The sequence below is a fragment of the Mesoplodon bidens genome (genome assembly GCF_964165515.1).
Source record: "Mesoplodon bidens genome assembly, chromosome: 16".
Classification (NCBI taxonomy): domain Eukaryota; kingdom Metazoa; phylum Chordata; class Mammalia; order Artiodactyla; family Ziphiidae; genus Mesoplodon; species Mesoplodon bidens.
The window spans coordinates 77,275,171-77,288,231 of NC_138173.1; the positions used below are offsets into that span (position 1 = coordinate 77,275,171).

Here is a 13,061-nt window from a genome sequence, read left to right on the forward strand (position 1 = left end):
TTGGTTGGGGGAGGGGGAGAACAGCTGGAAATGTCTTGTGGGGCTCAGGGCCCCCTCCTCTGATCACCACCGGGCAAAGGGCCTGGTGTGAGCCCAGGCCGGGGGTGTGCCGGCCAAGGAGGTGGGAGAGGCCCAGCGGCGCTGAGGTGTCTCCTGGTCCCATGCATGCCTCACACCGCATCTGACCCTGGGCAGCGGTCAGGACACAGGGAGGCCACTTCCCGGATGCCTGGCAGGAGGAGTTCACAGCCTAAGGCGTTCGGCCTGTGCGGTGATGCCGTGAGCAGGAAGCTCTGCCCTACTGTAAAAGACATGGGCTGCTGCGGGGGAAGGGCGAGACTTGGGCAAGGAGAGCTGGGCAGAGAGTGGACCCAGACCTGGCAGCTCCAAGAGAGACTCAGAGGAAGAGAGAACAGGGCTTGGGGAAAGGCCAAGGATGGGACCACCACAGTTCTGGATTGGAGGTGAGCTATTCACAAGATGGGGACTGCCCAAGGGGCAGTTGTTTGCATTTCTAGAGCCTGAGGCATAGCCCCAAGTGATAAACAAGGGGGACAAATGAGACTGTAGGATGAATGCCACTGCCCAGAAAGGGGCAGGGGGCCCAAGAAGTCCAGCCCTAAGTGCAGAGGCAGTGTTGCTGGGACTGGAGGGCCAGGGAGGCCCAAACAACTGGGCAAGTGGCTGCTTGGCACCCAGGCCAGGGGAAGCCCCAGGTCGATGGGCGCTTCGAGACAAGGCTGGGAAGTGTCTGCTGGGCTAGGCAACCAGGGGCTGTGCCTACACAAAGGGCCAGGCAGTGGCGAGGATGGGCAGTAGGCAGCTAAGTGTGGCAGTGAAGTGAGGCCTGCACAGGAAGGGGCTGAGAGGTGGAAGGGGTCCGTGTTGGTTAGAAGATGCGGGTAGAGGTATGGCAGCGTAGAGGGGGAGGGGTCTTTAGTACACTCAACAGGGATGGGTGGTGGTGTCCAGAGGGAATCTGAGAAGGTCATAAGGCTAAAGGTCGCAATATACAACATATAATTATACACACACACACACACATATTTGGGAACATGCTGGAATATTTTGTGCATTGTTTTATTAACACCAAAATGTGCAGAATCACATTTGAGGAGATGTCTTATTGAGCACGATGTGCAGGATGCAGATGGCAGGCTCTGAGGGCCTCTGGCCTCTCCCTGGGCAGAACCTCCATTTCCTGCCGGCGCCTCCCTCAGCGTTAGGCCCGGCCAGGTCTGCTAAGAACAGCTGTGCACCAGGCCAGGTAAAACCAAACTCGTCAACAAGCACGTCAAGACCCAGAAATGCTCCAGCTTGTCTGGCTCCCCAGTGACCTTTTCCATTCGAACCACAGTCTTTGCTGTTACCCCGACCTGGGTGGTGGCTTTGCAAACAGACTGCGAGCCGCCGGGGGGCAGGAGTCCCCCTACCCCACCCCCCTCCCTTCTCCAGCTGCTCAGTCACAACTGCTGCCTGACTCAGCAGTCTTGTTCCTTAAATCCTTTCTCAGCCAGAGCAAGTGGGGTTCCTTATACTTAGAAAAAGAAGAAAAGCCTACTTAAAAAGAAATAGCACAAACACTAACTTAACAGTACTAGCACCTACTGTGGGGGGCTTTCTAAGCATTTGGTGCCCAAATGTGTCATTCCAGATCTACTGTCCGGAGGTAAAAAAAAGATACAAGAAAGCTAAGTGGGGGGCTTCCCTGGTGGCGCAGTGGTTGAGAGTCCGCCTGCCGATGCAGGGGACACGGGTTCGTGCCCCGGTCCGGGAAGATCCCACATGCCGCGGAGCGGCTGGGCCCGTGAGCCATGGCCGCTGAGCCATGGCCGCTGAGCCTGCGCGTCCGGAGCCTGTGCTCCGCGACGGGAGAGGCCACAATGGTGAGAGGCCCACGTACCGCAAAAAAAAAAAGCTAAGTGGGGAGCCTTGGACAGATTTTTGGGGGGTTGGTGACAAAGGTGGAAAGAATGCAGAACAGGGTGGAGCTGGGGTCTGCTGGGCACCTGCAGGGCAAGGACCACTCCCACCTCACGGGGCATGGAGACCCCTCAGAGCAGTGGGCTGGGGCTCAGGTGCCACTGCACCTCGTCCTCTGCCCTCACAGAACAAGAGCTCCGCATCCAGCCCCTTTCTCCGGCGTGGCTGTCGATGGCACCTGTGAACACACGTCTGCCAGGGACCTTTGTGAGGGTAGCACCCACCTGACTACTGTGCCACAAAGCCTGGCGCCCTCACTCCTCGCTGGCACCCCGCGGGAGGAGCACCCACAGTCCTCAACAGGGCAGCCCCTCGGGGGCCACCTCCCCACGCTGAAGGGATGGGCCACCAGGAGAGGTGCCGGGAGGGTGGAAAGGGGCAGGGCAGGAAGTGAACCCGGCGACCTAGATGGGGAGGACAGGTCCTGAGAAGGTGGGAGGCCTTGAGAGAGGATGGGGCTGCCAGGCAGAGGAGAGGCCACAGCACAGCCAGAAGGCCATGAGCAGAGGAGACCCCTGAGACACAGACACCCTGAGACACAAGGACCCCAGAGAATGGGGGACTGAGGCACAGAGGCGGGCCCCCTGAAAGATGGGGGACTGAGGCACAGAGAGATGGGTCCCTGAGGCAATCCAAAGGGGACCTGAAGCCCAAAGAAATGGTGGAGTCAGACGCAGAAGAAGGTCGGGTGGCACTGAGGGTCCAGAGACTGAGGTGTGAGAAGAGCGGGAACTGGGGGAGTAGGGCCAGGGGCAGCTAGGGGCTGGAGCCCCTAGGGAGGAGAGGCCAAGGGGCAAGAGGCAGGGAGGACCACCAGGTGAGCCTCAAGTGGAGCCAAGCTCTGGCTGCGCTCAGCCAGGTTCCGAAGGCTTTGGATGAGGACCAGGGGCTCTGCCGGACCGTGATGCTGGAGCCCCGACCTGGGCTGGTGGGCCAGGAGACTCACTTCTTGCTTTTGAACGTACCCAGGAGCTTGGGCATGAACTTGCCCACCTTGCTGTCCCTGGTGTCCTCTGCCGGGCCCTCCCCGGCCCCCGGGCCCCCGGGCTCCTCCTTTTTGCAGAAGACCTCGAAGCGGCTGTAGACGCGCTTCTCTTTGCGCATGCTCTCCATGCGGCGCAGCAGGCGGTCGCGCTCCTCTGCGCTGGCTGGCAGCGTGCGGTTCAGCCGGCCCTGGGTCCCCAGGCTGTCTGAGAGGAAGATGGCAGAACATTTGTCCTTGTCGGACATGTCAGGGGCCTGGCCGCCGGCAGCTGGAGGGTGGCCCAGCTCAGGGCTGCTCTGGGTCGGGGTCGGCGCGGGGACTCCGCGGTGCTTCTGGCCGTGGGCGCTGATCTGCCCCAGGATGGCTTTCGTGTCATCCCGCAGGTTGCTGCTGTACAAGGCATTGGCCGTGGCCGAGACCACGCGCGCCCGCGGGCCCCGCTCATCTCCTGTGACAGCCTCGGTGCTGTCAGCCCGGCCTGGCGACGGCCGCCGGGGGCTCTCAGGTTGCCCATTCTCCTGTGGCACCGGGACGCTGCCCTCATCCTCCGCGCGCCGCTCACCTTTGGGGCTCAGCAGCTGCCGCAGCCGCGCAGAGCCCTTGCGTAGGATCTCCATGGGGCCACCAGGCGCCTCCTCTGTGGGCCCGGTCTTTGGAGACTCCCCGGAGAAGGGGAGGGGGAGGCTGCCCCTGTGCTCCGGCACAGGGGGCACCGGGGGCACCGGGCTCCCCCTGCGCTCAGGGCAGGCGGAAGCAGGACTCCCCTTCTGCTCGGTAAATCCCGTGGTGGGCCTGTCTCCGTGGCTGGGAAACCCTGCAGTGGGACTTCCCTTCCGCTCGGGGTAAGTTGACGTGGGGCCCCCTTTTGGCTCAGAGTGGGGCGGCTGGTGCGCCCCGGGCCCCTCTGCGGGGGGGCTGTCCCGCCCTTGCGGGGAGGTGGAGCGGCCCTGGGTGGAGAGGAAGCAGGAGGGCAGCCGGTCAGCGCCACTGCTGCTCCCGCCCAGTGTGTCCAGCAGCTGCGTGGCGGTGAGAGCGGCGGCTCCCGGCTGCTGCTCAGCCTCCTGGTGCAGCTGCTGCGTGAAGGAGTCGCGCAGGTCTAGCAGGCAGCTTTCGAGGCTGCGGTGCTCGCTCCCACCGCCCCCAGGTGCCGACACCTCCTCCCGCCACGCCTGGGACAGGATAGTCTTGCTGTGGCTGGCGACCGTGACCGCTGCCCCCAGGCCGCCGGCGTGCCGCGTCGGGCCCTTGTATTTCTCCAGGAGCTCGGCCACCTTGGTGGAGACAGCAGAGCGCACGGCCTTGCCACCGGACGCCGGCATCTCGCTCACCACCTGCTCCATGGTGGCCGCGGCAGCTCCGCCCGTGCCCTCCGCCTGTGACGCGCTGAAGATGAGCGAGGAACGCAGCCGCGAGCTGCGCTGGACCAGCGGGTTCACGCGCAAGCGGAACGAGTCCTGCTTGGCCAGGCCTGCCTCCAGGCCCTCGGGCTCGGAGCCGTCGCCACCACCGCTGCCGGAGCCCGGGAAGGACGTGGGCGCTCGGAAGCTCGAGGTCGGCAGGTCCCCGGCGGCCACCCGGTCCCCAGAAACCAACACGTCGTCTTCATAGGCCTCGGACTCCATGGGTGCGGGCAGGCCCTCGTCGCCAGCGTCCTCACCGTGACAGCTGCTCAGGTAGGAGGCGAGGCGCCAGTGCCGCAGTCCCGCCCGCCCCTCGGGCCGGCCTCTGCGCTCTGGCTCTGGCTTGGGCACAGTCTCTGGGCCTAGCCTCGTCACCGCTTGGCAAGGGAAGCGCTGGCCCAGGTTGGGGCACGGGGCCCCGGCCGGTTCCAGACCGCGGCGCCCGGGCCCGAAGGCAGGGTCAGAGCCATAGCGCACCTCCCGTGAGGCACTGGATGGCACGTAGTCCAGCCGCTGGTGTCCGTCCGGGCCAAGCTCCAGAAAGCGTTGCCCGGCGCCCAGCGCAAAGTCGTCATGGTCCGCGAAGCCAGGGTGGCCAGTGCGCAGCTTCTCGCACAGGCCCTGTGGGCGCGCTGCTGCAAGCTGTGGATCCCACTGGTAGTGCTGCTGGTAGAGCTGGTCGCGGTGGAAGTGGCTGGTCTGGAAGCGGACGTCATCACCGTGGCCGAGGAATGTCTGCCGCGACACCTGTCGCGCGGCGGCGAAATTCTCCACGGCTCCCGTGCCGTCGGCGGCCGCGTAGCTGTGCCTTTTGAAGGCGTCCATCTCTTGGTGCCGCGCCTGAAATAAGCCCCGCGGGCCCAAGAGCTCCCCGCCTGGTCCGGCCTCGGCGTCCAGATGCCGCGACAGTGGCCACAGCCCCGCGTGTGGCTCCCGGGCGCCCCCCGGCATCCGCGGTGACTCCTCTCGGCGGAAGGGCGACAGGAAGTGGCGGTCAGGGTCGACGAATGAGGGGAAGCCCAGGCCTTCTTCCCGAGGCGGTGGGAACAGGAGGTGGGCTCGTTTGGGTAAGGAGAAAGGGGACAACGCCCCGGTCACCAGGCCACCCATGAGGGGCCCAGCCCCCGCGTATGGAGACAGGGCGTAGGCGTCCATGCGGGCCAGCGCCCCGGCGGCGGGAACCAGCGGCTCGGACTGTGCGAAGAGGATGCGGAATTCCTCGTCGAAGCTGGAGACCAGCTCGCCCTGGAACACGTGGGCCAGACTCCGGTGGATCTTCTCAAAGGACCACATAAAGCTGGGAGCAGGGTGGGGCCCGTCAGAGGGAGGGGGCAAGGCCAGTCAGGGGAAAGGGAGGGGCCGGGGTTAGAGGGAAGGGGTGGGGCCGAGTAATGACCCCGGCCAGGCAGGGGCAGGACGGGGTGGAGCTGTGTCAGCGGCTCCAGGAGGAGGGCTTCTGGAGGGGAGGCCCTTTAATGGGGAGGGGCTGGGGCTGGGGCTGGGGGGGCAACGGGGCTGCGCGCACCTGTAGCTCCCACTCATCACCACGGCGCAATCCACTAGGAGGAACTTCTCCTTCACGTGGCCCTTGAAGGACTTCCCAGTACGGCAGTAGTAGGTGGGGCCCGCCACCGTGCGCACGCGGAGGAACTGCGGCGGGAGAGGCGTTATGTCTCTGGAGAGGGACCTTGGCCCTCCCCACCCCACCCCCCGGCCACCCCTCCCCAGCCCCCGGCCACTCACGTCCACGTGGTGCAGGTTGACGTGGCACTTGTCGGCCGTGTCCAGGAAGTGCTGTGCGTTCGCCTCATCTAGGAGGATGTAGACGGGGATGCGGCGCGCAGCGGCCTCCAGCACCTCACTGAGAAGGTCCACGTCGGTGAACGTGTCCATCACCACGGCCACCACCTGCGGGGGGTCGAATCAGAGGCGGTTGTCTCTGGATGCCAACAACGGCTACTAGCCCATCCCAGGGGAGAGTGGGGCCCTGTCGTGGAATGGGGGTCAGAAGGAAGGGGGCTGTCAGAGGGGATATGGGGCTGCTGGACTGCTAGGTGGCCCATGACGGAGCCTGCGGCAGGCACAGGGCCTGCAGCCTATTAGCTAGGGGCGGCTGTTCAGCCCAGGGCAGAGAGCCCTGATGGCGCAGGGGGCAAGGCAGATGAGGCCCCCAAAACCCCCCTGCCTTACAGACGGCTGAGCTCCAAGGACCCCAGGGCAGGTATCAGGGCTGAGCCCCAGGCTCCATTGCTGACCCTGGGAGAGGGTTGCCACGGGGGGGCGGGGGGCAGAGGGCAGAGGCAGGGGTCTTTAGTGTCTGAACCTGCTGCCTTAAGGTCCATGGTTTAACAGGCTCCCTTTGCTACTTGCCAACTGTTTGGGGTGCTGAGGGCACAGGGGTAAGAAGCTGTCAGCTAGGTCAAGGGCAGAACTAGAGAGAATTCTCTGAACAGTAAAGCCAGGCAAGGAGGGACCCCAACCATCCCAGAGCCCCTGAGTTTCTGGGCACTGGCCGTGACCGTGGGCAAGCAAACCTGTGCAGTCTGCAGCTTGCAATAACCAAACCCCTGATGACCCGGGAAAAAGTCTGCCAGGGAGCCCTCATTACAGCTTGAAGCCTGGAGAGGCCTGGCCAGCCAGCCCTGGCCCCACCCTTGCCCCCTAAGCTGGGCACGCTGATACTTCTCCTTCACCCTCACACTCCTACTCATGCTTCAAGGTCCAGCTCAGGCTGCCCTTCCCCACTGCCTGCTGAGCCTGTGACAACACACCTGCTGGGCAGAGCGGATCATCCTTCGAGCCTCATCCTTGATGCAGGGGCTGTCAGGTGGTGGTGGCTGCACCAGTGTGGTAACCTCAGTGCCCTGGAAGCCGAAGGTCAGGGGCCAGCCCAGGTCGAGTTCAGGCACTGCCTGGTCTGAGTTCACAGGCCAGTAGGTGCCCGAGGAGCCATCGAAGTCCACGTTGGGAGGGCTGCCTTCGGGGGGCTCGAGGGCAACATGCTGCGGGTCCCGCAGGTGGCGGCTCACGTGCTCCAGCTCCTCAGGGCACAGGAAGGCAGGTGCTCCCTCGGACGCTAGGAAGCGGCTATAGGCCTCTGGCCCACCCTCAGCCAGTGCATCCACTGCCAGGCGGTAATATTCTTTGTAGTGGGGTGGCAGGTACCCGGGTGCCAGTGGGTTATCCCCCTGCGAGGAGCTCTGGGAGCGACGGGCCATGTTGGGGCCAGGGACCTGGGGGAAGGGCAGGGAGACGCGTTACAGGGGCAGGGGCTCTGGGTGTCCCCACACACACATGTGGACACGCATCATGGAAGGGGCTGTCAGTGACCTTGCGTAGGCTGTGGAGTTCAGCCTGTGCCTGGAGGTCTCCCAGGGCACCCCCAGAACCCAGCATGCCCCCTAGCTGGGGGAATATCAGAACGCCCCGACACAGGCATCGCAGCCGTCTCTCGTCGCTCTGGCCATACTGGCCAGGCCCCTGCTTTCACCAGGAGCCAGGGAGCACCTGGTGCCCCAGCTTCCCGCCAGGGGCTCTGGCTCCACACAAACCCCACTCAGGTTACCTTATGGCCTCTGTGGACCCCTCCCTCCATTAAAAAAAAGAAACATTAATGATATTTTATGATAGTTGGAATAAAGAAAATATAATCCAGGCTTTACTGTTATATTTACTTTTTTCTTCTGATTTTATGATATGAATGCATTTGCGTGGCCCCTGGCACTGTGCGTGCTGGACGAGCTGGGCCGCTGCCTGGGTGTCTTTGCCCCCAGTGCCAGGGGAACCTGGGCTGCTCCCTGGGCCTCTCTGGCCTGTTACCTCCACTGTAAAATGCACCTGTCTCAGCCATAAAGAAGAAGGAAATTTTGTCATTTGCAGCAACGTGGATGAACTTGAAGGGCATTATGCTAAGTGAAATGTCAGAGAAAAACAAATACTGTGTGATATCATTTGTACGTAGAACCTAAAAGAAATACAACAAACTAGTGAATATAATAAAGAGGGAGACTCAGATATGGGGGAGGAGGAGGTACAAAGTATTGGGTGTAAGATGGGCCCAAGGATGCCTTGTACAACAGGGGGAATAGAGCCAATAGTTTGCAGTAACTGTAAATGGAGTATAACCTTTAAAAATTGTATTAAAACATTTTTTTTTTTAATGCAGCTGTCAGGGTTGACCTCATGGCACACCTGGCCCAGGACACAGAGCTTGTCCCGGGACGCAGCGCTAAGCCCCATCCACAGACCCTGGCCACTCCTGCACCTGCCCTACAGGGTCACACACCCTGAGCCCCACAATCCACTCGCTGACCTCTCAGCCCGCCGAACCCAGACCCCTGTCCACCATCCCATCTCAGACACCTCCCTGGGCCACACCCCAGGCACCAGCCCTCCCAGAGGCCTGTAATCCTGGCAGGAGCTTGGAGGCCTGTCCCTGCCAAGCCCGGCCCTGTGTGGCAGCGGCAGCCTTTCCAAGCTTCTGGTCACTGCCTGGCCCCCTGCCGCACTCCGGAGGAAGTCAGAGCCCTTTGCGGCAGCCACTGGGCTTGTCCTGGGCTCCAAAGGTACCTCTCCACCTTCACCGCTCACCCCAACTTCACAACATCAGCCATGCCCCACTGGCTCCACTCCAGCCCACCAGCTTCCAAAGGGCCCGCACGCGGGCCTGGCCTGGGTAAAAGCAGTCATTGGTCCTGGAAGGCCAGGTGGGGGTCTTTATTTGGCTCCCAGGGCCCATCTCCCTGGGGTTCCCTGAACTACCTGGATGCTCAGCCCCCTAGCCTGGAAGGAGGGTCCGCTGGAAGCCAATCCTGCCTAGCCTGTGGCTTCCTGAACATCGGTCCTGGCTGGGGAGGCGGTTCTGCCAGACAACCCAGAGTGCCCCCCGCCCCCCCCACCCCCTGCAGGTGCAGCTGGACGATGCTGACTGGATGGGGTCCATGGCCCGCTGGAGACTGCTGCCTGAGAAAGTTGGGGGGTCAGGATGACCTGGGGAACCTCTCCTGCCTACCTTCCCTGGGAGGTGACAGGCTACTGAAGGTGACATGGAGGTGGGGATGGGGCATACCCGTGTGTCACTCAGTCACACCTGGCGGAGATGCTACTTGGTCTGATTGTCTGAGGAAAAGCTGCTCTGCCGTGCCTTAGAGGGGGCGCCGTCCCCTGACTGTATCTGGTTACATACGGCCTCATAGTACCAGGACCAGACTGAGGCTGTGCACACGCGGGTATGAGTGTGGGCCTGTTTGTACTAGGTTTTCACCCTGTACCTGTTTCGGGGTGGGGGGAGGGGGGTCACACTGTATCTTTTTTTTAATTTAATTTTTATTGGACTATAGTTGCTTTACTGTATTGTGTTAGCTTCTACTGCACAGCAAAATGAATCAGCCACACGTACACATATATCCCCTCCACTCAGGACACTAAGTGTGTTAGGTAGAGCCCCCTGTGCTATAGATACGTTCCCATCAGTCGTCTATTTTATACGTAGCATCAGTAGTGTATATGTGTCAATCCCAATCTCCCAATTCCTCCCACACCCCCCTCACACTGCGGGGGACCCCCGTATCTGGCAGCAGGGTGTGTGTGTGACCTCGAACTGTATGTGACTGGGGTGGGGGGCGCTATCCCGCTGACAGCCTTTGAGAGTGCTGCTTCCCAAGCCGGGGAGACCTGCTAGAAGTGAGGTCATCCCCTCCTATGTCACTGGGGAAGGGAATCAACACGAAAGGTCCAGGCTGCATGCAGTGGGGGGACAGGGGATCCCAGGTGGGCAAGGAACCTTCTCATCCGACAGGACTGGTCAGGAAGGGGCACCCGTAGACAGTGAGCCCGCCAGGTGGCCCTGCCCTGGCCCACACAGCTCTACCCACGATCCCGAAACCCTTATTCCTTTGCCTGTTTCCTTTCATGGGTCTGCACACCCCTGAACTGTGGACCGGGCAGTGGCCACTCCCAGCCAGCTGTGGAGAAGGCGCCTCCCCTCACATAGGCCTACCAAATGCCTGCCCTAAGGGAGGGAGGGGCTCTTATCCCACCCAGGCCGATGACTCAGAAGGAATCCCGCTCTTTGGCAGCTGACCTCTGACACAGCGACAAAGCCTCCAGGCATGGCCCTCAGGGCTCTAGTGGGCTCCCTTACCAGGGGCCTCCACCGGAAGTCTTTCCCACAGGGCAGGCCTGGGGGTTTATCCGGAGGGAAGGATCTGGGGCGAGCGCACAAGGTAGACAGACCCTGCGCCAGGCAGACAGAGGCATTAGGCTGAGGGGAGGAGGATGGGGGTGAGATCCCGGCAGGGGAGGCTCATGGTCTGGAAGTGGGTGAACTGCAGTTTTCCGGTGCACACTGCAGGGCCAAATGGGGTTACTAAACCCCAGGGAGTTAGGTTGACGGGGCCGGGTGTCCCATCCACCCACCCAAGTCCAGGGACTTGGGCGCCAGGGAATCGGGGCCTTCTGCTCTCCCTGAACCTACGGAGGGAACTAGACCGAGCCCTGGTCACTCGGGCCACCCACAGGCCATGACGGCCTAGAAGGGGCGCCCCAGGGAAGGGTCCAGGCCAGGCCCGGCACCCTCTCCGGACTCCAGCTAGGCCGCGAGGGCGGGAGCAAGTCGGGCCAGCCTGGCTCGACCCGGGCCCGGCGCCTCTTCCCGCTCGGCTCCTCCTCGGCCGGCGTCGAGCGAGGGCGCCCGCGTCAAGACCGGCACACGCGGCCGCGGCGCCCCCTCGCCCCCAGCTCGGGCAGACCCGCCCGACCCCCGTGCACGCGGCCGCGCCTGCGCTCCCACCGCCCCGCCCTGGGTTGCGAGGACCCAGCCCAGGTGCCGGCCGGCGGGCCGCCCAGGTGAGGCCGCGCGGTGGGGGGCGCCGGTGGTGCCGACCCCGCCCCACCCCGCCGGCCCGGCCGCGGCCTCCCCCTCCCGCGCGCCCCGCCCGGCTGAAGCCCGGGGAGAGGGCCCTACCTGGCCAGGTGCGCGGGGTCTCGGGACAAGGGCAGCAGGATCCGACCGCCGCCCAGCGGCCTCGCGGTCCGGTCGGTCCGGCAGCCACTCCCTGCCGCGGCCCGCCCGCCGCGCGGCCTGATTCACGCTCCCGCCCCCGCCCCGCCCGCCGTCCCTGCCGCCTGCCTGCCCGGGCAGCACCTGGGGGCGGAGCGGCCCCACCCGCGGCGCGCCCGCATTCCTCCGCCGGCCGCCCGCCCGCCGCCGCCCCCGGGACACCCACCCGCGCCCCGGCTCCCCCGGACCCCCGCCCGCGCCACGGGCCCGGCCGTGTCCCCCGGCGGCGCAACCCGGGAACCCGGCCCGCTACCCCCGGAGACCGCTAAGGCCCCGACTTCCAGGGCCCCGCGCCCCCAGGCGCCCATCTGTTCGCCGAAGCCTTAGGTCCCTGAGCCTGACCCCTGAACCCTCGCCCCGGAAGTCAGGGTGACTCGAAGTTCCGGCTCAGTCGCTAGGAAACGGGCCAGCCCCACGCGGGGGGCGGCGCTTCTGGCCTCGCCTACTGGCTGAGGAAGCCAGGTGAAGCAGGTGAGACGGTGGGGGCGGCGCCGAGCCCCGGGCAGGGCAGGGCCTGGGGACCTGTGAGCACAGGAGCCCCGCACCACACCCGGACGTCCCCCACCCCGACGCCCGCACAGAGACGCCCCCATACTCGGATGCCCATAAGTACCTGGGACCCCCCCGGGCACACAGGGACCCTGACCGCAGATCCCCGACACACACGTATAGGAAAAGCACTGCACCCAAGGGACCTTCATTCCCACGCGTGTGGACATCACCAGTCCCCTCCCAGACCGATCCCGGCACCGAGCCCCTCCACATAATTGGACCCCACTGGCAGGCTCACGCGTAACAGACCCTGACTGCACGGGGTCCTCTGCACACACCTGTGGACAGGGGACTCTCCAGGCACACAGTGACCTGCACACACAAGGGATGCCACACGCACACTGAGCGCCCACATACATAGGACCCCCCGTGCACATAGAACCCTGCATCCATACAGGACCCTACAAGCACACCAAGTCCTGCGCCTGCCATACTCGGGCACTTGCCAGTTTACACACATACAGGACGCTCTGCGTGCACGGGGGGTCCCTCATGCACTGACCCCCACAGAACCCTGCAACATACAGGACACTACATGAGCACCGAGAGTCCCTCGCGAACCGGGGACCCTGCATTACTGACCCCCACACGGACATGGGACCCTGCAAGCACTCCGAGCCCTACACGCTCATTCCGTGTGCATGTGTGCACACACGTGCACAGACACACATGGAAGCCCTCAGCTGCCCCTAGGTGCCTCGGTGCCCCCAGCGTCCCCTGCAAACATTTCAGATCCCTACTCAGAACCCACCGCCTGGGGCTGGCCTCCTGAGGAAATGAATTTTGGGGTCAGCTGAGTGGACTAGGGAGAGGGGTGTTGCTTCCAGGCCCTGACAACACCACCTGCTGAGGCCAAGACGAGAGAGGGTTGGGCATGCCCGGTGTGGGCGGGGGGGGGGGTGTTTGTCAGTGTCTGGTGGCGGTGCTGGGGACAGTGGGGGCATGGAGGCTTCAGCAAGGCAGGGTTGGCTCAGGCTTGTGTTTAGGATGAAGCTGGTCCAGCTGGCAGCCCAGTGGTTTGGAGCAGGGAGATGGGTACCCGACATCGACCCTGGGGTGAGGATGGGTGAGCCAGGGTGGA

General features: G+C 63.8%; 1 protein-coding gene across 2 annotated transcripts; it reads right to left on the reverse strand.

The window, feature by feature from the left end:
* Positions 1-1,046: 1,046 nt before the first annotated feature.
* FAM83H (family with sequence similarity 83 member H) lies at positions 1,047-11,456 on the reverse strand. 2 transcript variants are annotated; one of them, XM_081258606.1, is made up of 5 exons: positions 11,333-11,456; positions 7,140-7,601; positions 6,112-6,276; positions 5,894-6,018; positions 1,047-5,665 (listed from the first exon to the last, which is right to left on the reverse strand). In XM_081258606.1, the coding sequence occupies exons 2-5, from the start codon at positions 7,584-7,586 to the stop codon at positions 2,926-2,928; spliced, it is 3,477 nt and encodes a 1,158-aa protein (XP_081114732.1). In that variant the 5' UTR covers positions 7,587-7,601; positions 11,333-11,456; the 3' UTR covers positions 1,047-2,925. The 2 variants fall into 2 exon arrangements, with proteins under 2 accessions (XP_081114732.1, XP_081114733.1); XM_081258607.1 differs by lacking the exons at positions 7,140-7,601; positions 11,333-11,456 and having other exon boundaries at positions 5,894-6,043; positions 6,112-6,270.
* Between the last annotated feature and the right edge of the window lie 1,605 nt (positions 11,457-13,061).

What these genes read in the sequence shown, in the direction of transcription:
- FAM83H (XM_081258606.1), bottom strand. Translation starts at nt 7,586, where the DNA reads ATGGCCCGTCGCTCCCAGAGCTCCTCGCAGGGGGATAACCCACTGGCA. An exon ending in TGATCCGCTCTGCCCAGCAG is followed by an intron (nt 6,277 to 7,139) that starts GTGTGTTGTCAC and finishes GACCCCCCGCAG; the next exon opens with GTGGTGGCCGTGGTGATGGA. An exon ending in TCAACCTGCACCACGTGGAC is followed by an intron (nt 6,019 to 6,111) that starts GTGAGTGGCCGG and finishes CTCCCGCCGCAG; the next exon opens with TTCCTCCGCGTGCGCACGGT.